This window comes from Plodia interpunctella, chromosome 5, assembly GCF_027563975.2.
Source record: "Plodia interpunctella isolate USDA-ARS_2022_Savannah chromosome 5, ilPloInte3.2, whole genome shotgun sequence".
In the NCBI taxonomy this organism is placed as follows: domain Eukaryota; kingdom Metazoa; phylum Arthropoda; class Insecta; order Lepidoptera; family Pyralidae; genus Plodia; species Plodia interpunctella.
In genome coordinates, this window is record NC_071298.1 from 4,274,782 (window position 1) to 4,297,640 (window position 22,859).

Genomic DNA, 22,859 nt, shown 5'->3' on the forward strand with positions numbered 1-22,859 from the left:
TCCAAGAGTAGCAATTAAACAAACTCCTTACATTTTGTCCGTTGATAGTCTCAAAGCATAGTTAAAGATAGACATGGGGGAAAACTGAGTGAAGCAAGGGTGGCTGCCTTGTTTATTAAAGAAACACAAAAGCTGATAGGAATTATATGAAAATGTTTTTTTCACACAGTTAATATCATATGGATGTATTAAAGTAATAAAAGAAGAATTGACTCAATACAATATAATTAATTAAATATATAGTTAAGCCTAAAGAAAACAAATATCAATTCACAGAGATAGTCCAAAAGAAAGTGTGTTGTGTTGTTGGTTTTGTAAGATATTAACTCCACAATGATGAAAATATTGCTTGTATACAGTTATATATATGTATATATACAATGCAGAGCAATTTAAAAAAGGACTGGTTTTACATCAGATTAGGGGATTTAATTGGGGATCTTAATAATTATAATGTTAACCATTGATGCCATAGAGGTCTACAAAACAGTTTACAGACCTCATAATTTACCAAAGTAAATTTCTAAAGTCTGTATTTTGAATAACTATTCTTTGATTGATTGATGACGAGATGTGATTTACTAATAGTTAGTGAACTTAATTAATCTGCAATTAACCCAGGTGAAATTACTAAATACATTTTAAATAGATTTTGCACAAAATTCTAATAATCATTAGACGGTTACTTAATATTGACTTGATTGTCGAATTACCTATTATGTATAGTAATGACTTCATCCTAAAGGTGGCTTACTAAGATAATAATTGTACCCTTTCAATAACCATAGAATATAACCAGTCCAAAAAGCAACCAAATGCAATATTACCTTGAATATCAAGATAAGTTTAGCCTTGCATATTGAAATGAGACACGCACACCACGATCGTCAGCAACATTTTTAATGTAGGTATAAAGATTAAAAAAGGGTATTCAAATAAAATCTGAGTTAAGTTTTATAAACGGTATAAACGTTACATGCATACAGATTATGATATATTGTATAACTAGAAAATGATAATGAATTATGTTACATCACAACCACCTAAAGTTCTACGACAAAGTACAGTATTTCAACCAATTGTTGCTTAGTTGCTGTAAAATACCTAGTAGCATTATTAGCAATCTTACCTTTGCGACGAGGATCCTAAAGTTTGTAGGCAGTAAGTAAAATGCACGCGTGGGCCTAATTTAAACTCATCGCATATTTCAAATAAGGCGTAATAAATAGCTAAAAACGTAGTCCATTTATCGCAAGTGATGTTCCACCAAGTCCAAATCGATTAAATTTCCACTGAACATGAATTTTATAAAATCCTAAATATCACATGCAATCCACAAATTGTCACTGTTTCAAGATGAAATGACACTATTCAATTTAGATCCATACTGATTTTGCACAAAATTTCAAGCACTTTGTTGAGAACAAAAACAGCTGGTTACTCAATCAAACCTCTTTTGTGTTTTTTTCTCGTCGCAAAATGCAAGCCGTGAAGTGTGTTGAATCGTCACAAATCGAATCGTAAATTGTTCCTTAATTTTAAAAAACATGGATGAATGAGGGCGCTGCTGTCGATTTAGATTATGCTATTTATCTTGTTTGATTTTGACAATGAACATGAAATCAAACACGGACATCTATCTGTGTTGCAGTGTGTGGAACAATAGTAAAGGAAGAATAATAGAGGAGAATTGTGGTTCATCGTCTAGACATAGGTACATAAATATTGGTATAGAAAATACCGACTATCCGGTAGCTCAGATTGTCCAACTTTCATGAAAAAATATATATCAATATATAAATGGTATGGATATTATAATATATCCATACCATTGATATATTTTATTATTATTTAAATGCAGCAGGAGAGTCGGAGTCGGAATTTTTTAAAAGCTTTTATTTAACTTGCAATGTAACTGTGTATGGGTTGGGACATATTATGTCTAGGGTGGAATCTTGCAACCATGGATTTAATAGGTATTTCGTACGGAGTACCTACTAATTCCATGCTTGCAAGCATTTACTTAGCACTTAATTTTGAAGCAGATATGATTTGTGCTTATGTCTAAGATATTATATTCGTATACATAGTTTTTTTTCTATTCTTTTATTAGATCGACATTTTTTAACATCAAATGGAATCAAACTACTTATTAATTAGAATAAGTATATATTTAATAAAAACATTAAATAAATAAATATATTAGGACAAATTAATCACACAAATTGAGCTAGCCCCAAAGAGTTCAAGACTTGTGTTATGGGATACTAACTCAACTATACTATATTTTCCATCATGACCCGACCGGGGATCGAACCTGGGACCTTTCGGTTCAGAGGCAAGCACTTTATCACTGCACCACCCAGGTCGTCAAAAATTTTAAAAGTACATACATTTTCGAAAATGTAATTGACTTTAGACTTCATACTTAAAGTTTATTTACATGAAATCATTAAAAACTTTGTATAAGTCGTATGGTTTTTCACTATTTTGGTCTAAAATATTTCCACTATAATTATCTTCTTGTGATAAACACAAATTTTTCAAAATTTCTGAAGGAGAAGGTACATTTTTATCTAACATAGGTAAAGAATCTATCAAGTCTTCTATATTAGAATTCAGAATATCGTCAGTTACTGAACTATTGTTTTCTCCAACTGCTGGTTTTATTGGATACGACGTGTCAGAAATATTATCTTCTTGTATATTAATGTTGTCTATAAATGGTTCCGATATTAATTTAAAGCTATCTGATTCCATATCTTCCAAAGATAATTTGGCTCCAGAACGGACCAATGCTGCATTTGCTTCAGAAACTTCAGAGTACTGTAAGGTATTATTATAACTTTCGGGTAAAATTGAATCTGGGTCTTTATTTTTCTTTTTCAGTTTTTCAACCAAGTCTCCACTTTGTCGAATTACGATTCCAGGAGGTTTAGCGGGGCATTTGTGCGTGCGTTGTGACACCTGTTTCAACATTAACAACATTAAAATTATTATTTATTCAAAATAGTTAAATAAATAGGCAACAAGAAATATTTTGATTATGCCTATATTGTTTATACAAATATTTAATTTTAAATTATATACCAACTAGTTAGTAAAGCATTTTACGCAAGGCGTAACTATCCGTCGCTAACTATGCGTCTATGTTTACACGGATAATTATGCCGGGGCTGAAATGCAGCATTACTGTCGAAGTATACTTTGCTTTTCACTTTGATTGCGAGTAAATTGACAAACATTTTATAAATAAGCATTCTTATGACAATTTAAATTACTTTACTGGCCATGCTATAAGCTAATTATGCGAAGATTTTACTTTTTTGCTCTAGAGCATTTACATTTGTTTACGCTCTTGAGCAAAAAAATAATTCATACTTATACGAAGATTTTACTTTAGGGTCTAGAGCTTTAATTTTTATTTCTAATATTCTAGAAGTGAAAATTATTTTTTATACCAATAACTTACTTTATAGCGAAAACTTTTTTCACATGCCGTACATTTATATGGCATTACTCCGGTGTGTATTCGACGATGTACTAGATAAGATACTCGTTGTCTAAAACTCTTACCTAAAAGTGAAGAATGTGTTTTACTTTCTTGATAGATGAAAGAAAAACCCAAATAAAAAAAAATTAGCATGTGTTTTCGACCTAGAATATAGAGATTTCTCTTAAATAAGACAATATTCTCTCACCTAAAGGAGAAAGTAATTGCTACGATGTACTTACAACTTGGGACAAAAATATTTTTTGTCTGTATGTATGTTTGTAATGCGATAACTTTCGAACCATTGGTCTGATTTTGATGAAATTTGAAAGGTACGTAGGATCTGATTTTGAAATATTCATAATTAAAATGATATAAAAATTTATAAAGTTTGCGAGGTCTAAATTCGCGGCAAACTACTAGTATAAATAAAATCGACTAGACTAGACGTACCACAAGTTTCACAAGAGAATGGTTTTTCTCCAGTGTGTATTCTTTGATGATTATGAAGTGTTGACAGCTCTTTAAATGCTCGACCACAAAAATTACACGTATGAGGTTTTTCATCATTATGATATAACAGATGTTTGTGATAGGATTGCTGAAATGTGAAAGTTTTATTGCATTGCGAACAAGCATACGGCGTTTCTCCTGAAAAATAAAATAAAAAATAAGTATATAATTGTGTTTAGTTAAATATTAAATAATAAAATAAAAACAATTTCCATGAATATTTGGCTGGACCAGCAAGATAATTTCATATTAATACGTAAGTAGGTAAGTAAGTAAGTAGTAAAATCTGAAGTAGCGTTTTAAGCATTAAATACCAATCAATAATGAAGTAATATGAAGTGTATGTACAGTTATTTTTGTTAGTGTATGAATTACCTCATAAAATACACCAAAGCTTAACCTGTGTGTAGCCGCTTGTGTTTCTTTAAAAAATATTTTGTAGTAAAACATTTTTGACAAACATCACATTGCCATTGTTTATTGTCATTTTTCTCTAAAATTGCGTTATCGTTAGTAAACTGATCAACATTGCTACCAGGAGACTCTTCTTTAACCGTTTTTGATATATTATTAGAATCATTTCCAGAAATAAATCCGTAGTGAGCTACTCTCAAATGTACCATCAAAGATCCTCTCATTTTAAAATGCTTAGGACATACGTGACATTCATATCTGGTGAAACTTTTGTTAGTGTCGTCATCTAAATTATGTATCAAGCATTTATGCATTTTAAGAATATTAGTGTCTACAAATTGTAAACCACAAACATCACATGTAGTGTTGGATCTTAAAATCGTGGTATCTGTTTTCAATGTTGGCATATGCACCAAATTATTCATCGTTACACATTCTTCAACTGTTCTTTGAGATATGTCTATTACAGGAACTGTATTTAAAGAAATAACGGGTAATTTTGGAAATATCTTAACATATTTTATTGGGTCGTTTGCTGTTGATTTTATTGCCTTACTTTTAGCAGCGCCTGATTTAGTTTTTTTTTGTTGTATTGAGGCTTGCTTATTTTCTTTCGGTGATTGTGAATTGTCTACATATCCTTGTTTATCCTGGTAGTTTTTTGAAGTTAACAGTTTCACATGACTAAATAAATGAATAGTTAGTTTATCTAGGCCAACAACTTCCTCTTGACATACTGGGCACAACATTTTATTAGTCGACACATAAATTAATCTATCTCTTAGCGATTGCACAGAATCAAACACTCCAGCATGAGCACATATTGGACAAGTTAATGACGCTGCAGTAGCACTCATTGTAATGAATTATTCACAAAACAATATATTTTATCTAAAGAGCCGACTACACCATACTGACTTCACGCCGTGGAACTAAATCTAACGAGGTATTTTTAGAAGACTGCGCAATAATACCTTTGGCATGATTTCAAGTTATTTTATAGCGTTCATTCATAGAAACAAATTTGTAATTAAATTTACTGAAAATGTTATACTTAGGCATAATAGAATAGGACACTATATAAGTAGTTAGTTTATAACTATAACTTTGCACTCCCATCAAATTTAATTAAAATGTTATATAATGCTTCTATGTAAGCACTAATATGTGGACACTAATATTATTCATATATGTGGGTAATAACAGAAACATTATTGAAACTTTATTGTTGCAGAATGAATTAAATAAAGGTTTAATTAAGTTCCTTATTTATCTATTTTCCTGGTCAAACTCCAAAGCATACATTCAGAAATAGGACCAAGAACCTCACAAACACTTTTTTAAATTGTACTTATAATATTTGGCATTGGTGATAGATTTAAGCTTATGAATGAATAAATAAAAATAAAATTTCTTCAAATACAAATTAAGTACACGGTAATAAATATACATCTATGATTGTGATCGAGTACTGATATATAAAAAAGATGTACATATAATTAACCAAAAACATTGAAATTATTTAGATTATGAGAATCGAGTTGATCAGCCCGGCAACAGCACCCGTTCCTGAGTTGATGCTTGGGTCTGCAATTGCGAAGTTCAGCCAATATCGAGGAAACCTCACGACCCGCACTGGTGACAGCGACCCTCAGCGTGGCTGCCACTAGTTTGATTAGAATATAATTTATTTGCTTTTTTGATATGGTTTTTGACCTTATCAATTATTTATTAGGCACTCATAAATATATACCGATCAAATCGGTAACTAGAGTTCATACGATTTTTCGGTTGTTTCGAAATGATATATAAACACAACACTTCAGCTGTCAGGATGCTGTCAATGTCAATTTCGATCGGCGCCTAGTTTGTTTTTTGTTTATCTTCAGAATGAGAAAAACGAGGAACATTTTGTAATTATTGATCTAACATTTAAAAATACATATTATGAATAATTTGTGCATTTTAACTTTATAATTGTGTTTTACTTTCTGAAAAAATATTGAAGTAATTTATTATTACGACTTGTTAATATAACTAACCATGAGCGAAAAAAGCAAAGCTCCTGCTTATATGGCTCACCTTTTAGAAGAACTTGGCTGGAATCAGGGTACCAGAATTCCTTTAGCAAATTCAGAGAATCAAGAACTAGAAAACCTATTAATAACAAGGTATGATTTGAATCAATCGTAAAAAATTGAGTTGTATACTTTAAACTTTAAATTAGCTTTCTAAAGTTTTGCTTTGTTTTATTTTGCTATAGACAAAATGAGATTCAACAGCTCAAAGAGGCTCTTATACTGCAAAATAAAAAACGTGAAGATCTTAATAAGTATAAGGATTATATCCATTCGGAATACCAGGAGAATACAGTAAGTAAATTTAACCATGGTATTTATTTTTGAATATTGCTATCTTTATACAAGCACCTGCTGTTTTGCAGTCATTGACTTTTAAAGCTAAGATCACAATCATCTCAGCCTTCTTCTGACCACTGCTGAGCATCGGCCTCTCATAATATACAGTATCTTTCTTGCTCATATGCTAATCCAATCATTGTATGACTTGAGACATATTATCATCAGCCTATCTTGCTGATGGTGCTGGATGTGGATGTGAATGGAGTGAGTGCAGGTGAAGTAAAATGCTGTCCAAATAGTGGCCTAAGTTGAACAAATATTATGATCTAGTTTAAACTCTAATCCAACCCCCAATACAATTTATAGTGTGTTAGTGGTATGCTGTAAAAACAAATCATATTTTCTTTAATAAAATCTTAAATATTTTTAAGCGGCTGTTGTTTGCTCACAAACAGCAGTTGGAGCAGGAGGTGAAACTGAAGCAGCTGGCTTGCAATGAATCTGACCGACTGGAAAGAGACATTTCTGACAATACCAAACAGAGCAGGGATATTAATGCTCGTATAGAACGGAGCCAAGGTATGGTCCAACCTTGTTACTCCCACATTCATTAATTAAGTTGATAACCTCTGGCGATGTGGTCACAATGCCTGTCTGCTATCTTGCAGAGTTGCAGAGTGCAAATATTTGTATCTGTAGTTACAAATACTTGTTTCTGGATATTTTGTACCTTTTTCTGTGTTTATTATTATTCATCTATTATATATATAGTTATTCAGATCACAAATCATGTGAATACAAATATTTTGAAACCATTTTTATAAAGCAGGGAAATATAGTAAATATAATAAAGTTCTATGATAAAGACCAAATTTATTTGTGCATAATATACATATGCATTCACTTCCATGAACACATATATTTCAGCCACCATAGCTAAGCTGCTAAAGAAGGCTGACGCCCTGAAGAGTGAAGTGTGTGGCGAGCGCGGCGCCCTGCAGGAATGGCGCGCCGCACTGGAGCGGAAAGCTGGAGACATCAGCGCGATTGAGCAGTTCACCAAGCAAGACCTGTCCAAGGCTAAAGTGAGTTGTGCTATGTATTGCTGTGTGCAATTTTTGATGAGAAGTTACGTGAAGTTCTTCAAAAAGGGCGTGTAAAGGTTTATTCAGGGCCGGCAACTCGCGAATGACACCTCTGTTGTTGCAGGCCCGGTGTGTTGACCATTTGCCATCGGGCCGCATTGTCTGTTTGTTTAGTAGTATAAAAATATGGAAAGTAGGTTGATGCCCTGTGTGTGTTGAATTAAGTGTGCAGCATATGGAGCGGAAAGCTGAAGACATCACCCCGATTGAGCAGTTTACCAAGCAATAAGGTCCTGTGCAAGGAAAAAGTAAGCACAATATAAAACAGTACAAAAACCAAAACATAAAAAAGAGAATTAGTAGGTTAACATCAAGATCGTAACGTAATAAAAGTATATTTGACGACGCCTAGACGAGCTTGGATGGTTACGTCGAAGTGATTTAAGATCGAAGTGAAAAGCATATATTATGTTTTCACTTTGATTGTGTCATTCAAGACACAATTCATTCTTTGGTTTAATCATTCAAGATGTAAGCGCCTGTTTGTCTTGGCAAATCAAGTTACTGATAAGTTATGTTCTATCTCTAGAATGTTATTGGAGCTTAAATTTTTAGAGATTAGATTTTTTCCTATATCAGCGTAGTATGCCCTTACTTTATCCCAAATTTCATGATACTAGGTCATCGGGAAGTACCCTGTAGGTTTTGATGCCTTCGTGAAATCGCAAAATGCACTCATTTTGTATGGAACAAATTACAAATATAAGATTATTTCTGTGATTTTACTATAAATTACCAATTTTCAGACTTTTTCCTATATCAGTACGGTATGCCTCAACTTTTTGCCAAATTTCATGATGGTCTTGGTCTACGGGAAATACACTATAGGTTTTGATTCCCTTGTGAAATCGCAAAATATCGCAAAATTCGACATAAACGGTCATATATTTTAATCGCGTTAACGTATGAGTTTGATATTTTTCCCAGCTGGAAGAGACCCATAGACCTACTGGGGTATGTGGTATAAATTTCAACTTGATACCTTTACGCGTTCCTGAGAAAAAGGGTCTTGACAGATGGACAGACAGACAGTCGGACAACGAAGTGATCCTATAAGGGTTCCGTTTTTACCTTTTTAGGTACGGAACCCTAAAAATAATCTATTTATGCATAACATCTATTTATACTATGTTTCAAGTGAATAAACGTTTCATTTATTGTCTAAATATTAGTTGCGCCCCGGGTCTTCGCTTCCGTGGGGAATTTCGGGATAAAAAGTACCCTATGTTTTATTCCAGGTTATTTTCTACCTGTGTACCAGATTTCATAACAATCGGTCCAGTAGATAATGCGTGAAGAGGTAACAAACAAACTTACTTTCGCTTTCATTTATAATATTAGTTGTGATAATGCTGATATAATTTCCATCGCAGGCTTTGGAGACAAAGAGGCAGAAGCTGAAGTTGGAACACGACCGCATGCACGACCGGCTGGCGGAGCTGGTGTCCAACCTCAGCGCCGAGGAGCGGGCGTGCGAGAGGATTTCTGTTCAGGTGACTGGTAATCTATTGTAATGTGACGTGTGGTTTCCGCCCTAGAATAGGACCACCTCTTATCCTATGGTTGATGTACGAGGCGACTATTGTATAATAATAATCCAAGATAGATACGCTACAATAGCTTTCACAATGATTGACCTCATGCAGGCATCGTAAAAACAAAGATTTTTTGTCTATGTATGTAGTATGAATTTTAGCGACATTGCTACATAATTATAAGTATATGTGTGCGTAAGTTATTCTAATATTGTTACGTTTTCAGGTTATGGAAGGGATGGAGCAAAGAAAGCAAATGATGCAAATGTGGTCAGGCGCTGTTGAAAATTTAAGACAGCGCGACACGGATATAAGACATATCAGAGAAGTAATTTTACACTTATATACAGTGTTTGCCTGCGGCTTCGCCAGTGTAAATTTTTGACAGGAACAGTTAATTTTCCGGGATGAAAGGTGTCCTTCTCCATACTTCCAACTACATGTTTGCAAAATTTTAAAAAGATTGGTTGAGTAGATAGAGTGTGAAAAGGTAACAAATAAACTTTACTTTCGCATTTATAATATTAGTTAGGATATATAAAAAATATTACAGAACGACCACTCCCTGTCGTTCTGTCCCGCTTACATTCATTCGGAGGGGGAGGCAGCTTCTTAAGCTAAATAAAGAGCTGTAAATGTTGGAAATAAAGTACTGTGTTAATTTTATTTTCCAAAAGTTTTGTAAAGTATTACGTCTTTTATGACAGCATTGTCACCGCTGGTGCCTTTAAGATAATTGAATCACATTAAACTGCGATAACATTTTGAAGGACTACGCAGTGCTAGAGGCGGAAGCGAATAAGATAGCGGAGGAGTGCCGCTCGCAGCAGGCGTTCTGCGACCAGCAGCGCGGCCACAACCACGACGCTAGGCGCGACAACATGGCGCTGGCGCAGCGTCTCAGCAACGTGCGCATGGCCTACCAGCAGCTGCTAGACCTCAACGCCACGCTGCATAGCGAGGTTTCATATTGTTTATTCATTACAGTTTTCATGAAGTTGAACATTTTTAAAAATTAAATTCTAATTTTATTTCTATATCACTGATATATATATGAACTAGCTGCACCCCAGGGCTACGCTTCCCTGGGAATTTCGGTATAAAAAGTACCCTATGTGTTATTCCAGGTTATATTCTATCCGTGTACTAGATTTCATAATATTCCGTCCAGTAGATTTTGCATGAAAGAGTAACAAAAATACACGCATACATCCTCACCAACTTTTCTATAAGACTACTTGACTAGGTATTAAAAAGTAAATATACGTTCAGGAATATAGGTATATCAAGAACCAAATACAATAAATTAAACGTCAAAATTAGTTATTGTAATTACGCGTATTTTACTATTCTTTTAGTATGTAATTTTTTGACTCGACATCATAATACATTACTCTCATACATATATAAATAAAAAAATCTTTTTGACGTTGGAAAAAAGTAGTTTTCTGGTCTGACTAGGTAGCCAATTGTATTTAAGTTTATATGAATTTGCGGTTAAAAACATTGCGTTTTTCCAGTTGGCCTGTTTACAACGCGAGCTGAGCAACATGCGCAACACTCTGGAGAAGCTGCACAGCGAGAACCGGCAGATCATGGAGGAACAGCATCGGAAGGACATGCTTCTGCAGACGCTGTCTGTCAAGGTTGGTGTGGTGTTGGTTTCATAGCATATGTTTGACAGTCAGATAGACACGACTTTATAATTTATAATATTATTAGTTATTACCAGCCCATTCTACAGTTCTCCAACTATTTCCACAGCAAAAATCACCTCATTCGTCATTCGTTTTGACGTGAAAGACGGGCAAACAAACACACTTTCACATTTATAAAATTAGTATGGATTATTGTTATGTACTCATGCTTACATTTCTATTTTCAGATAAAAGAACTAAAAGAGAAAGTGAAGGAGACGACAGACAAGTCCAAGTCTTCCGAAAAACGGGCCAAGGAGCTGGAAGACATGTTGAATGTAAGTCATTCTTTTTATGTTACAACCTTATAATATTATAAAGAGGAAGTGTTTGTCATTTTGTGTGTAGGGAAGCGTTCGGAACTGTTCAGCCGATTTCCAATATTCTTTCACCTAAATAAATTCTGTTCTGATATTCCCACGAGACCAAAACCCCGGCAAGTAACTAATATGCTAGCTAGGAAACGAACAAGCATTACGAACACTGATTATATTTTAAAAAAATAAACACCAAGTTAGACACCAGTATAAACTGGACCGCAAAGTGGGTAGGCGTAAATCTTGCTTAAAACTGATCCCACGAGGCTACGTTCACTCTTTGTCTATAGTTTTCTCCGTCTAAGTGACGATGTCTATAGTTTTCTCAGTACACGTGACGTATGTCTATAGTTTTCTCAGTCTACCTACGTGACGTATGTCTATAGTTTTCTCAGTCTACCAACGTGACGTATGTCTATACTTTTCTCAGTCTACCTACGTGACGGATGTCTATAGTTTTCTCAGTCTACCAACGTGACATATGTCTATAGTTTTCTCAGTCTACCTACGTGACGTATGTCTATAGTGTTCTCAGTCTACCTACGTGACGTATGTCTATAGTTTTCTCAGTCTACCAACGTGACGTATGTCTATACTTTTCTCAGTCTACCTACGTGACGGATGTCTATAGTTTTCTCAGTCTACCAACGTGACATATGTCTATAGTTTTCTCAGTCTACCTACGTGACGTATGTCTATAGTGTTCTCAGTCTACCTACGTGACGTATGTCTATAGTTTTCTCAGTCTACCAACGTGTCGGATGTCTATAGTGTTCTCAGTCTACCAACGTGACGGATGTCTATAGTGTTCTCAGTCTACCAACGTGACGGATGTCTATAGTGTTCTCAGTCTACCAACGTGACGGATGTCTAAAGTGTTCTCAGTCTACCAACGTGACGGATGTCTATAGTTTACGATTGCATTGTGAACCCCAGGAGGAAGAGAGATACGCGACGCAGATGACGGTCAGCCAGCAGCGAGCCATGCACTGCTCCTTCGTGGAGCAGCAGAAATTTCTCACACTCAAAAACGAGGAGAAACTCTTCCATATGCAGCTTAAAGGTATGACCTTCCGACTTAAATGAAGAACAAGGCAAGAAGGCACTTTTTTCTAAATCTACTTGAAATATTAGAAATGCGAAAGAATGTATGTGTAGTGTATGTGTGAGTTGGCCACTCATTTAAGCGAAATCCACTGACCTAATTTCGACGTGATTTAGTATACTAGAACATATATTTTTTCTTGTAATTTTCACGGGAGTATAAGTATAAGGAGTATAAGGGCGCTATGTTTACTTGGCTGGAACACTGGGAGTTTATAAACCAATCACGACTGTGCTTTCGCTTGTGAAATTGAATCATATATATCATTCATTTATTTTCATCACACGATAATGCATCCATTTGTAGCTTGTATTTCTTTAATATTACTTACTGTATGTATTATTTGTATTACCTAGCCATTAGGTGTATGAGAAGATTTAACGTAATTGTTTACGTTGTCCAGCTTCGAAGGCGGTGATGAGCAAGCTGGAGTCGAAGCAGCGCGGCGTCGAGCGCAATCTGCAAAGCCAGAAGGAAGCGTTATATGCAGTCGTTAGTCATTTTAATATTATTCTTTTAAAAAAATACACAATAGACACTGATCTAGAAAATAAAAATAGTTCAGATAAATTTAATGCAAAGTGCCACCCTAAATAGTACCCCATACTTCTTTACTTTCCTCGAGGACAATTTTCCGTAGTTAGGCCTTCTGTCTGGGCCCTTTCTGCGTGCGGATTAGCTCCTTTAGGAAGCGGAGCACCTCCGATGGTGTACGGCAGGCTTCGGTCAAGGTCCCTGGATTTCCCAGGACTGTAGTTCCAGACGGATAATCAAAATCTCGGGTCTCTCAAACGACGTCCCATCTTACTAACGAAATTCTTGGTTTGTTTATTTTTTATGACTTTAAACCCTGAAATGCCTAGATTCACTCGGTTAGTTAGCTATCAATTTTCGTACGATAGAGTTATTACAAACAATACATAATGTGACTGTAATAATATACAATTATGATTTTCCAGTGTTACCAAGTAGAGACACTGGGCACTCGCGTGATGCACATGGAGGGGGCTAAGGCCGAGAAGGAGTGTTCCGCCGTGCTGGTCGAGAGGGAGAACAGGTGCGTACTTCATGTGGTACGCGAAATGGAACTCTGCGTGCCGGTAATAAGGCTCAATTTCCAGTGATCAGAGTGATACTTACTCGATGTGGAACTGGTAATAGGGGTGTACAGTGATGCCAATATGGAGGGAGCGAAGTGTAAGAAAGAATGTATACCTAGTTCGTCGAGAGAACGTAGGGTGTAGTCGCTTTTGCTAAGAGCTATATTTTGACTATCGACGATAGAGTATGGTCAGGGCGCTTACCATTAACTATTACACAGTGATTCAAATGCAGGGCAGTTCAGTTTAGGAACCTAAAATGAATCGCGTTATTTGGTACCACCAACTTATCTTAACAAAGTCTCATTTGAATCGTAAAGAGTGAATGAGATTCATTAAAAAACTAAAAATGTCTCTGAATCGTAAACCCCAGTGACAGCAGCCAAATGTAAGGAAGAGATAAGGCTATACGATCTCTATATATTTTATCTCGTTTCAAGAGTTGCGTTCCGATATCCAATTCTTACCATTTTGAGCAAACATATATTTTTGTTACTTAAAATTAAAATGTATATTATTATCTTTGTGTTAGTTACATGACTCAAGTAAATACAAAACACAATAAAATAAAATATTTCAATTACAATAAATGCAATATAATCTAGACAAATTAGTCGATCATAATCATAACACTAAACACAAACTTCGGAACATAAAAACCGTACCACGATGGAGTTTCGGTGGCAAAACTAGGAACTATATAATAACAGATGGACCACATCATTGTTTTCAGCGACAGTAGCGCCACGTCTGTGGGACTTATTTTGTGGTAAACAGAAATTGTAACTTTTTTTGAATCGCGAATTTTGACAGTTTTGACAGACAGCGATCCAGTTTACGTTTTTAATGCACATCATGGTACCGAATTGTATGCAAAATGAGTGAATGAAATCGAAACGGCCTATTGTTTTGGTGACTACCTATAATGGATCGTTATGTCAACTTGATGGTACGAATTAGCGATACAGATCAGTTTAGGTCCTGAACTGGATCGCATAAGAGACGATGCTAAGCCCCCAGGAGATTGTAAAAAGATTAGAGAAAGACGTGTCAGCGCGTCTCTAATGATTTTAAATAGTAGTTCTTATTATGATATACTAGCTTCGCCCCGGGGCTTCGCTTCCGTGGAAATTTCGGGATAAAAGGCACCCTACGTGTTGTTCCAGGTCATATTCTATCCGCGTACCAGATTTCATAACTATCCGTCCATTAGATTTTGCGTGAAAGGGAACAAACGTACATATACATACACATCCTCACACTTTCGCATTTAAAATATTGGTAGGATGACTTAACAATAGCAGAATCGAATGGAATGAAGTTACTTTCAACATGATTGTTGAAGGAAGTTCTCAAAATTATATGGAAAGCAACCTTTAATAAGACAATGTGATCAGTATGCGTAGTGCGACTTTGCTATTTACCTCTCACCATCGAATCGATTCGAAGTGAGACGCAGCTAACCGATGACAGTGCGCCATACCGCAATGCGATCGGTCAGTTGGAATGTAAACCCGTATGTCGGCCTCAGACTGAAGGACGTGACGGCGCGTCACGCGGCGCGCGTGTCGCTGCTGGAGCGGCACGCGGCGCGGCTGCTGGACGACATGCGGCGCCTCGCGCGCGAGCTCGAGGCGCGCTCGCAGGAACACGCCCGTCTGGTGAGTGCAGGGCCACATGCCACATGCCACACTCAGCCTTACTGCCGCTGCCCGGCGCTCCCTCGATTGTCGGTTTGGAAAGGACGCGGCAGCGCTAGCACGAGCGAGTGTTTACATTCTCGCTCGTTTTCCGCCGCAATTCATGCCGATCAAAATAGAACGTGCCACGCTACGTTTTGTTACTTGACTACAGCAATTCGTTTATTAATCTGTTAATTGTAAGATTTGCAAGTTGATAAATAAAGAAGAAATAATAAGAATATGAAGGCTGAGTGTAAATGCTCACTCGCATCTATTATTGCCGCAGATGTATTTAGGGAAATATTTCCGGCAACGGCAGAAGAAGTGGCAGCGGGCTGAGTGTAAATGTGGGGTAAGGCGCTTTCTTCACGAGGGAGAGTATAGCGACGATATTATCGTGGAGACAGCGCCATAGAAAGTGTAGAGAAATACCGTGGCACGACGATAATATCGCCGCGATTCTCTCCCTCGTGGAGACAGCGCCATAGCCACCACTCACTGATACTCATTTAATTTTAAAGAAGACTAAAATATAATAAGACTCTACTTGCTTCCTAAAAGATGACGAGGTTTGGGCGTTGCGAATGTCAGCCGGTAATGACATCTGTGTGATTTGTTCTTATATATTTATTATTATTTATTTATTAATGAATTCCATAAACGAGCAGTCTGGACAGTAAATGAGTGGGAGTAGAACTGGGACACGTGAACACGAATAACTAGGCGAATGTCGTACCTCGCCTTACAAGATTATATTTTTATATTTTTTTAGTGCTTTTTGATTCCAAAATCCGTGACCTCTCAATACATTACTGTCATATTTGCAGTTTGCATGTAAAATTTTGTTTTTATAACCCCCGACGCAAAAAGAGGGGTGTTATAAGATTGACCGCTAAGTGTGTCTGTCTGTCTGGGACTCGTGTACGTGGCATCGTAGCTCATCAACAGGTTAACCGATTTGAATGCGTTTTTTTTTTATTTGATAGCTAATTTTTATGCGGTAGTTCTTAGATGTGGGATGACAATCCGTTCAGCTGTTCAAAAGTAGTAGCGAAATCAATATTGAAAGTCTTGAGGATTTTTAATTTGTCTAATACATAATCTTGTCTTCCAGGAGAGTCGTCTAAAATCGTCAATACTAGGTGTGGAAGGTGGCGAGAAAGAACTGAAGGCGTCCCGAGAAGAATGGAGAAGATCTCGCGTGGAGGAAGCTCTGATGAGACTGAAAGTGGCTCACGCGGCGCGGGCGATGGCCGGCTTGGACGACACAGCATTCTCGTTGGACTCGCAAAGACTGAAACTCGATGCTGTAAGTGATTTTTAACCCCCGCCAAAAAGAGGGGTGTTATAATGAACACCCGACGCAAAAAGAAAGGTGTTATAAGTTTGACCTCTAAATGTGTCTGTCTGTGTACGTGGCACCGTAGCTCAACGGATGAACCGAATTAGATGCAGTTTTTTTTTATTTGATAGCTAATTCTGTTTGTTTTGTGTTTATTTATCGTGATGGCAATGTCACAATCAACATCTAGTAAACACTTAATTAATTCATCGGGCAAAACCCTATAAGTATTGCAGGCCTTAGGTGACCGGTTTCCATTATCTGGAATGCCAGATCGAACAGAGTGCTTAGTTATGTTAGTGGTATGCGTAAAATGAACTGTATGTACAAATTTGTAGGATTCCCTCGCAGTTGAAGGCATAAAATACAGGTCTAACTTGTGGTTTTAGTCCATCTCCTAATGCAATTTTTGTTGTGTGTAGGTATTTGTGTGTTGTGGACAAGTTCTTTTGTTTTTTTCAAACAATTCTATAGTTTAGTTTACAGTTCAGGTTCAGCTCAAATGAGACTCCATCGCCTTTATTATTGATTTTCTTTTTGGTTTCTAGGCCATGAACGAGCGACTGATTGAAATTCAAGTTCGAAAGGACATGTTCAACGTACAGAAGCGGGCGCTTTTAGAAGACTGCGGCAAACTTCGCAGTGATATACGCGAGCGGGAACAACGCATCGACCAACTTAAGAAGAGGTATTTAATAAAATAGTGGCCCGACCCGACCTCGCTCGGGTAAAACCATAGTTAAACACCTAAACATTCTTCAGGAATAAAACTGTCGATTTTACTGTACAAAAATCCGTCTGGTATCGGGTTCATATAGATAGACCGATACCGGACGGACTTCTTTTTATATTATGTAAGGATAAATTTAGTTTTTTAATTGAGAATGTTTTCTTTATTATTTCAGATACGAAATATTTATTGGATCGCTTGGAAAAGACGAGTCGGGACAACAACTTTCTGTGACCTTCTTTAAAATAAAGGTGAGTTAGTGTGGGCAATGTGTTTTTATTATCGTTCTCTTCATAGTCGTATTCCTCATGGCTGAGGGTCGTGGTCATTACGTGGAATTAAACACACATAACAACTTTCTTGGCATTAGTAATGGAGTGGTTTGCCATTGTTTTCTCCATTTCACACACAAGTTAATAATCAATCAGTGTGCAGGTTTCCTCACGTTGTTTTCCATCACCGGAAGCAAGTGGTGGTCGATAAAAATTATTATACATGAGTCAGATTGGTATACAAAGTTATGTGGCACGAGTAGGATTCGAACCTGGGACCTTTCGATCCATAGACGGGCGTCTTAAACATTACACCAACCACCACCGCTCCTTTATTATCGTTAGGCGAAATCAAAAATTTTACCCAAAACGGATTATTTACATTTTAAACGGACATTTGGACTTTTGAAAGTTTAAAAAAGGCTTCTATTAATGCGCAAAAAAACCAGCAATATATGGCTCAGTCTAAGATATTTTACAAGGAATGGAACAGAAAAAATTGTTTTTTTTTGTTCCGTGGATAAGCATGCAGGCATATAGTTCGCAGCGGAGCGCGCGGAGCTGCGCGCGCGCGGCGCGGCGCTGGACGACGACGTCGCGCGGCGCGAGCGTGACGTCGCCGCGCTCGAGGCCACGCTGCGCGTCGTGCACGCCGCGCATCGCCACTTCATGCGCCACATCACGCCGCTGCAGCAGGACAGTGAGTTGTATCTACATCGCGCGGGTGAAGTCGCACCCGACAGCTAGTCTATTTGATATTCTAAAAGGTTCAAAGTGTATTTTGAGTTTGAGATATAAAGTTAGTATGATATCGCTGAGTAAGGCGTCTATATACTACCACCATTTGTTATCACGTGAACCGCATACCCGTTTGTATAGACTACGGTGACCACTTCCCATCAGGTAGGAGGAGGAGGACAGGAGGATAATAAATTAGATATATGTGACCTACCACTTTTCTCTCCGTTAAAGCCATGATGTACGGACTTGCTGATCTACCTTTGGTGTGTAGTATATAAGGATAGAATGAGAGAGACTACTTCTATATTCAACAATCAATTTCCTCCCCCAGCCCCGGAGATAGAAGAGTTGAACGACCTCTCGAAACAGTATTACGAAGCTCGCGACGAGCTGAAGAAGCAGAACGCTGACATCGAGGCGATGGAACAAGTGGTGTCGGACACCAGGTCCCGGCGCACCATGCACGTTGATAAACGGAAGCAACTTGAAGCTAGACAGTAAGTGAAATAGCTTTAAATTAAAAAATAAATCCTACATTGAATCACTCAATTCCTTTCAAAAAAAGTATATCATATGGCTGAAATCTAAAAATGACATTTCATTAGATGACTATAAATAGATATTAAAAAAAAATTAAATAAGTTGTGTAAAGTTTGATTTTGACATTGAGAGTATTCGTATATGATAGATAAAATTGTCTGAAGTTATTTAAACAATTGTTTTATATATTTCTCATCTTTTCGTGATATTTCTCGGTGCCAAAGCAGAGAGAATCAGTTCGAGCCTGAAAAAAAGGACATATCTTTGAATAATGTTGGCTATTTCTGGTCCAAGGTACTGTCTCTGAAGTATGTTATAACATTTGTCTTATTTCTTTCCTAGTGCCGAAGCAGAGAGCGAATTGGAATCAGTTCGGGACCGCCTGATGCGGCAAGAGAGCCAACTAGCGAATGCGCGGGACATCGTGAAACTCAACGCGAAGCGCGCGAAACGATTGGTGGAGGGGGTCGATGACTGGCGGTTCTTCCAGGCTAGTGTATTATATATCATCGTCATCATCTCAGCCACACATGAGTCCACTGCTGGACATAGGCCTCACCCAAAGACTTCTACAAATACCTATTATAGATCATAATATCTTATAGCTATATCATAGCCGAAATACTTAATATTGATTGTGGGATTAATTATTGGTTAGTACAGTCGAATTTCGAACGCTTTCAATCGTAGGGCGCGCCGCTCTCGTATCCAAATCAAGGGCGGTCACTTTTGGAAAATAAAATTAATAGTATTACGCCTTTCATATTTTGTGACAACCCTGACTGCATTGCCAACGCTGGCTGCCGTGTCTTTAGCAAGGCCGTCGAATATGAATATCATTAAACTGTGCTATATGTGAAAGTGTTTTTGTTATTTTATTCACATCGAAACTGAGTAAGGTGTTGTCTTTGGATTAGTATATTAAAGGATTCGGTATTTGAACAGCTTGCAGTGTATGTCCGGGATTACGCCGAAGCCGCTTACAACGCCCTCCACGCTTTAGACCACCTGTGCTCGTCTCCGGAGCTCCACACCCGGTTCACAGTGCTGCTGGCCTCCACCGACCTGCAGCGACACGTGGCCAGTCACCAGCGGCGGCTGCTCATGTTCATAGAGCGGTCAGTGACTGTATATCATGCATGACATATGTAACAGATGTCAGAGAACACAACGGCTCCGCTTCCTGGCTCAGCTGTGCTCGTCTCCGCAGCTCCACGTCCGGTTCGCAGTGCTGTTGGCGGTAACAAGGAATAGTAAAATGTAATCTGAGCTTTACGAGTGTTGTGGATAACACCGGCGTTAGATCTCAAGCCAGTTAATACATCTGACCTGACTAACTACAACTTGCCGATATCCGCCATCTAGCGCCAGTAGTCATGTGTATATCATGTATGTTGTCCTCCACCGGGAGCCGGCTATAGTCACTGAAAATGACCAAATGTTTGGGCATTCGGGACAAACTAGCAGAAGAGCAATTTTTTTTAACATATTTTTCACCATCAAGGTTGTTTCTGATAACATTTAGCTCAAGGTCACCCCGAACTGATTTACTAAACCACATCAGCTTATCATATGAGTTGCACATTCGGCTGGTTACAAATCAATAAAGATTATCACGTACACCACTCGCATTACCAAGTGTAGCCTGATACGGCACGATCGATTAACGCATGCATTCCGATGATATTGTGAAACTCTATATTGTAAAACATATTGCCGTTTCCAATTGACAGTTTATTTTCCAGCGAATATTCTACATTTACCATTATGGCTATGCCTATGACTCGGGATATTTCCGATTCAATTATGATATCTGTTTCTGTTATCCAGCGATTTATCAAGAGTTCTGACCGCTCCAGGCCAATTATTATGTATGATGCGTAACTACATATAAATTATGTGACGCTTAATGTACTCTGACGATAGGTGGAGTAGGGTGCTAACAGTATGGTGGTCTATACAGGTAAGCGTAGCCTAGGACCCGACGGCAAGGTGGGTCGATGACTTGAGAAGGATCGGAAAGACGAAACAGGGGAATGGCATAAATTGAGAGAGACCTATTAAATTTGATACACAGGTAGAATATAACTTGAAATTCCCACGTGAGCGAAGCCCCGGGGCGCAGCTAGTAAGAATATAATTAAAAAGTTTTTACTTTACTTTTACAGTATCTTGTCAGACACTACAGAAAAGCGTGGCAAATCATACAAAATGGAAGGTAAGGTATTTTATTTTAAAACGATCTTTTACTTTACTGTAGCGATTCTAGCAAAAGGTCTCTCCATCTGTCTCTTTCTCTAAAACTATGTTCAGTCGACCGTTTGTCAAGTAACCCTGCCTGGATCTTTATAATAGAGGCGAAATTGCAATGAAGTACAATAATTTGAATAGGTTGATGTATTATTGACTGTATTTATTTTTGTGTTGCAGAATCGGTATTCTCATCGTCTACGGAGTCTTTGCACAGCGGCATGAGCGTCGCGAGCGGGTACACCAAGAGACTGGCGGCCTTCCGCAGGACCCTCGCTGAGAAGGTCGGGGAGGACTCTGTAAGTACTTATTTCCTTTTCTTTTGTATTGAACCTATATCCTGTAGCAATTCGCAATCATTGCAAGCAAAACAGTTATTCAGAATGAAAAGTACCTACGTACCATCTTAAAATGGGAGAATAATATGTTTAGCAAGTGTGGTGGTGGTGTAGGACTTAGGACGGCAAACGAGCAAGCTGATCACCAGATAGAGATAAGCCAGTTTTAGTAACAAAAATGCTGTAGGCTAGCCCCCTACAGCATTTTTGGGTAACGTCTTGTGAACTTTTTTTCACTTAGTTTCATTTGTGACGAATTGTTTTTTTCTTTTACAGTTAGCCGACGAACCCGGGGAACATGGTGAGTCGCACAAACCCGTCTTGTTCCACTACTGTTTCCTATGCCGGCTATACACTATAGCCAAAGTCAGACATATGGTGACGTGAATGCAAGTACATTGCCTAGTTTGAGAGCTTTTTTGTTATACCACAAGGAAAAACAAGCAATATAAGCGAAATAGCAAATTATAATCTAATTGGATCAAGATTTTACTTTACGTTCTCGAGCTTAAAATCCGCCTTTAGGCGGATTATATTCTATAATGTCAAACCTTACGAGCATAAGAAGTGAAAAATAGAATATTTTTATCTTATTACAAACCACGGTAAGTACTTATCATAGACAGCAGCTGTGTCGAACTTTCTACAAAATCTATTTGATGTCTGCTTAACCATAACAAATAATCTGGGGCGGGCACAAAATATCTATTCTGTTCAAAATCAGAGTCTGCTTCAAATTGTACAATCGTACTTTTAGAAGTCGTATGTTTGTGCAATAAAGCTTAAATAAATAAATACAACTAATATATTTTGTTCGCAGCCCGCAAGTCAGCGATGTCGATGCGTGTGGTGACGCTTGGATTCGAAGACCCTTCGGGCAGAACGGAGCCTGCTCGATCTAGCATAAAGTCTAATAGATCTTTCAAATAGTTGGACAGTCATTTAATTTTTATTGGCTTAATTATCACGTTTGCAATGAAGCAAATGGAATCTTGGTTTACATCATAATTTTTATAATTGGTCCAAAGAATGTTTGACCTTCAGGTTAAAATAAAAATAACCATGAGTTTATATAACACTGAGGTATATTATATCGATAAATTTACTTCTCGACTGCTCTTTGTGTGTGATTTCTTTTTTCAAGCAGTCTTCCAGCGTTTTGCTGCTACACTATTAACAATGATGTTTACTATATGTAATGATAACTTTTTATAACATTTAATAACTTTTTTTAGTCATTTAGAGCTGAATTTCTTACCCAGCTGCATAAATTCTAGTCAGTTAA

At 37.3% G+C, this 22,859-nt stretch overlaps 3 protein-coding genes across 7 annotated transcripts in view; 1 reads left to right on the forward strand and 2 right to left on the reverse strand.

The window, feature by feature from the left end:
* ctrip (circadian trip) overlaps nt 1–1,476 on the reverse strand; it is a 33,916-nt gene extending 32,440 nt beyond the window's left edge. For all 3 annotated transcript variants that reach the window (XM_053745029.2, XM_053745030.2, XM_053745026.2), the window contains exon 1: nt 1,130–1,476. The gene's annotated coding sequence lies outside the window, so the exon portion shown is untranslated. The remainder of the gene's footprint in view (nt 1–1,129) is intronic.
* Nucleotides 1,477–2,121: 645 nt separating this feature from the next.
* LOC128669855 (uncharacterized protein) lies at nt 2,122–5,673 on the reverse strand. 2 transcript variants are annotated; one of them, XM_053745050.2, is made up of 4 exons: nt 4,977–5,673; nt 3,947–4,144; nt 3,473–3,576; nt 2,122–2,967 (listed from the first exon to the last, which is right to left on the reverse strand). In XM_053745050.2, exons 1-4 carry the CDS (start codon nt 5,275–5,277, stop codon nt 2,440–2,442), a joined length of 1,131 nt encoding a protein of 376 aa, XP_053601025.1. In that variant the 5' UTR covers nt 5,278–5,673; the 3' UTR covers nt 2,122–2,439. The 2 variants fall into 2 exon arrangements, with proteins under 2 accessions (XP_053601025.1, XP_053601024.1); XM_053745049.2 differs by having other exon boundaries at nt 2,131–2,967; nt 4,407–5,672.
* A 603-nt stretch (nt 5,674–6,276) lies between these two features.
* On the forward strand, nt 6,277–22,747 carry Ccdc39 (Coiled-coil domain containing protein 39). 2 transcript variants are annotated; one of them, XM_053745202.1, is made up of 24 exons: nt 6,277–6,591; nt 6,684–6,792; nt 7,212–7,359; nt 7,708–7,865; nt 9,299–9,418; nt 9,687–9,788; nt 10,231–10,422; nt 10,981–11,106; nt 11,346–11,435; nt 12,411–12,537; nt 12,983–13,071; nt 13,539–13,636; nt 15,211–15,340; nt 16,476–16,670; nt 17,252–17,391; nt 17,609–17,684; nt 18,246–18,405; nt 18,778–18,943; nt 19,329–19,476; nt 19,932–20,104; nt 21,155–21,204; nt 21,417–21,535; nt 21,851–21,875; nt 22,395–22,747. In XM_053745202.1, the coding sequence occupies exons 1-24, from the start codon at nt 6,464–6,466 to the stop codon at nt 22,502–22,504; spliced, it is 2,979 nt and encodes a 992-aa protein (XP_053601177.1). In that variant the 5' UTR covers nt 6,277–6,463; the 3' UTR covers nt 22,505–22,747. The 2 variants fall into 2 exon arrangements, with proteins under 2 accessions (XP_053601177.1, XP_053601178.1); XM_053745203.1 differs by lacking the exon at nt 21,155–21,204 and having other exon boundaries at nt 22,395–22,511.
* Nucleotides 22,748–22,859: the final 112 nt, after the last annotated feature.

What these genes read in the sequence shown, in the direction of transcription:
- LOC128669855 (XM_053745049.2), bottom strand. Translation starts at nt 5,277, where the DNA reads ATGAGTGCTACTGCAGCGTCATTAACTTGTCCAATATGTGCTCATGCT. An exon ending in ATTCTCTTGTGAAACTTGTG is followed by an intron (nt 3,577 to 3,946) that starts GTACGTCTAGTC and finishes CTTCACTTTTAG; the next exon opens with GTAAGAGTTTTAGACAACGA. An exon ending in AAAAAAGTTTTCGCTATAAA is followed by an intron (nt 2,968 to 3,472) that starts GTAAGTTATTGG and finishes ATGTTGAAACAG; the next exon opens with GTGTCACAACGCACGCACAA.
- Ccdc39 (XM_053745202.1), top strand. Translation starts at nt 6,464, where the DNA reads ATGAGCGAAAAAAGCAAAGCTCCTGCTTATATGGCTCACCTTTTAGAA. An exon ending in CGCAGGAACACGCCCGTCTG is followed by an intron (nt 15,341 to 16,475) that starts GTGAGTGCAGGG and finishes CTTGTCTTCCAG; the next exon opens with GAGAGTCGTCTAAAATCGTC. An exon ending in AAGCAACTTGAAGCTAGACA is followed by an intron (nt 18,944 to 19,328) that starts GTAAGTGAAATA and finishes TTTCTTTCCTAG; the next exon opens with TGCCGAAGCAGAGAGCGAAT.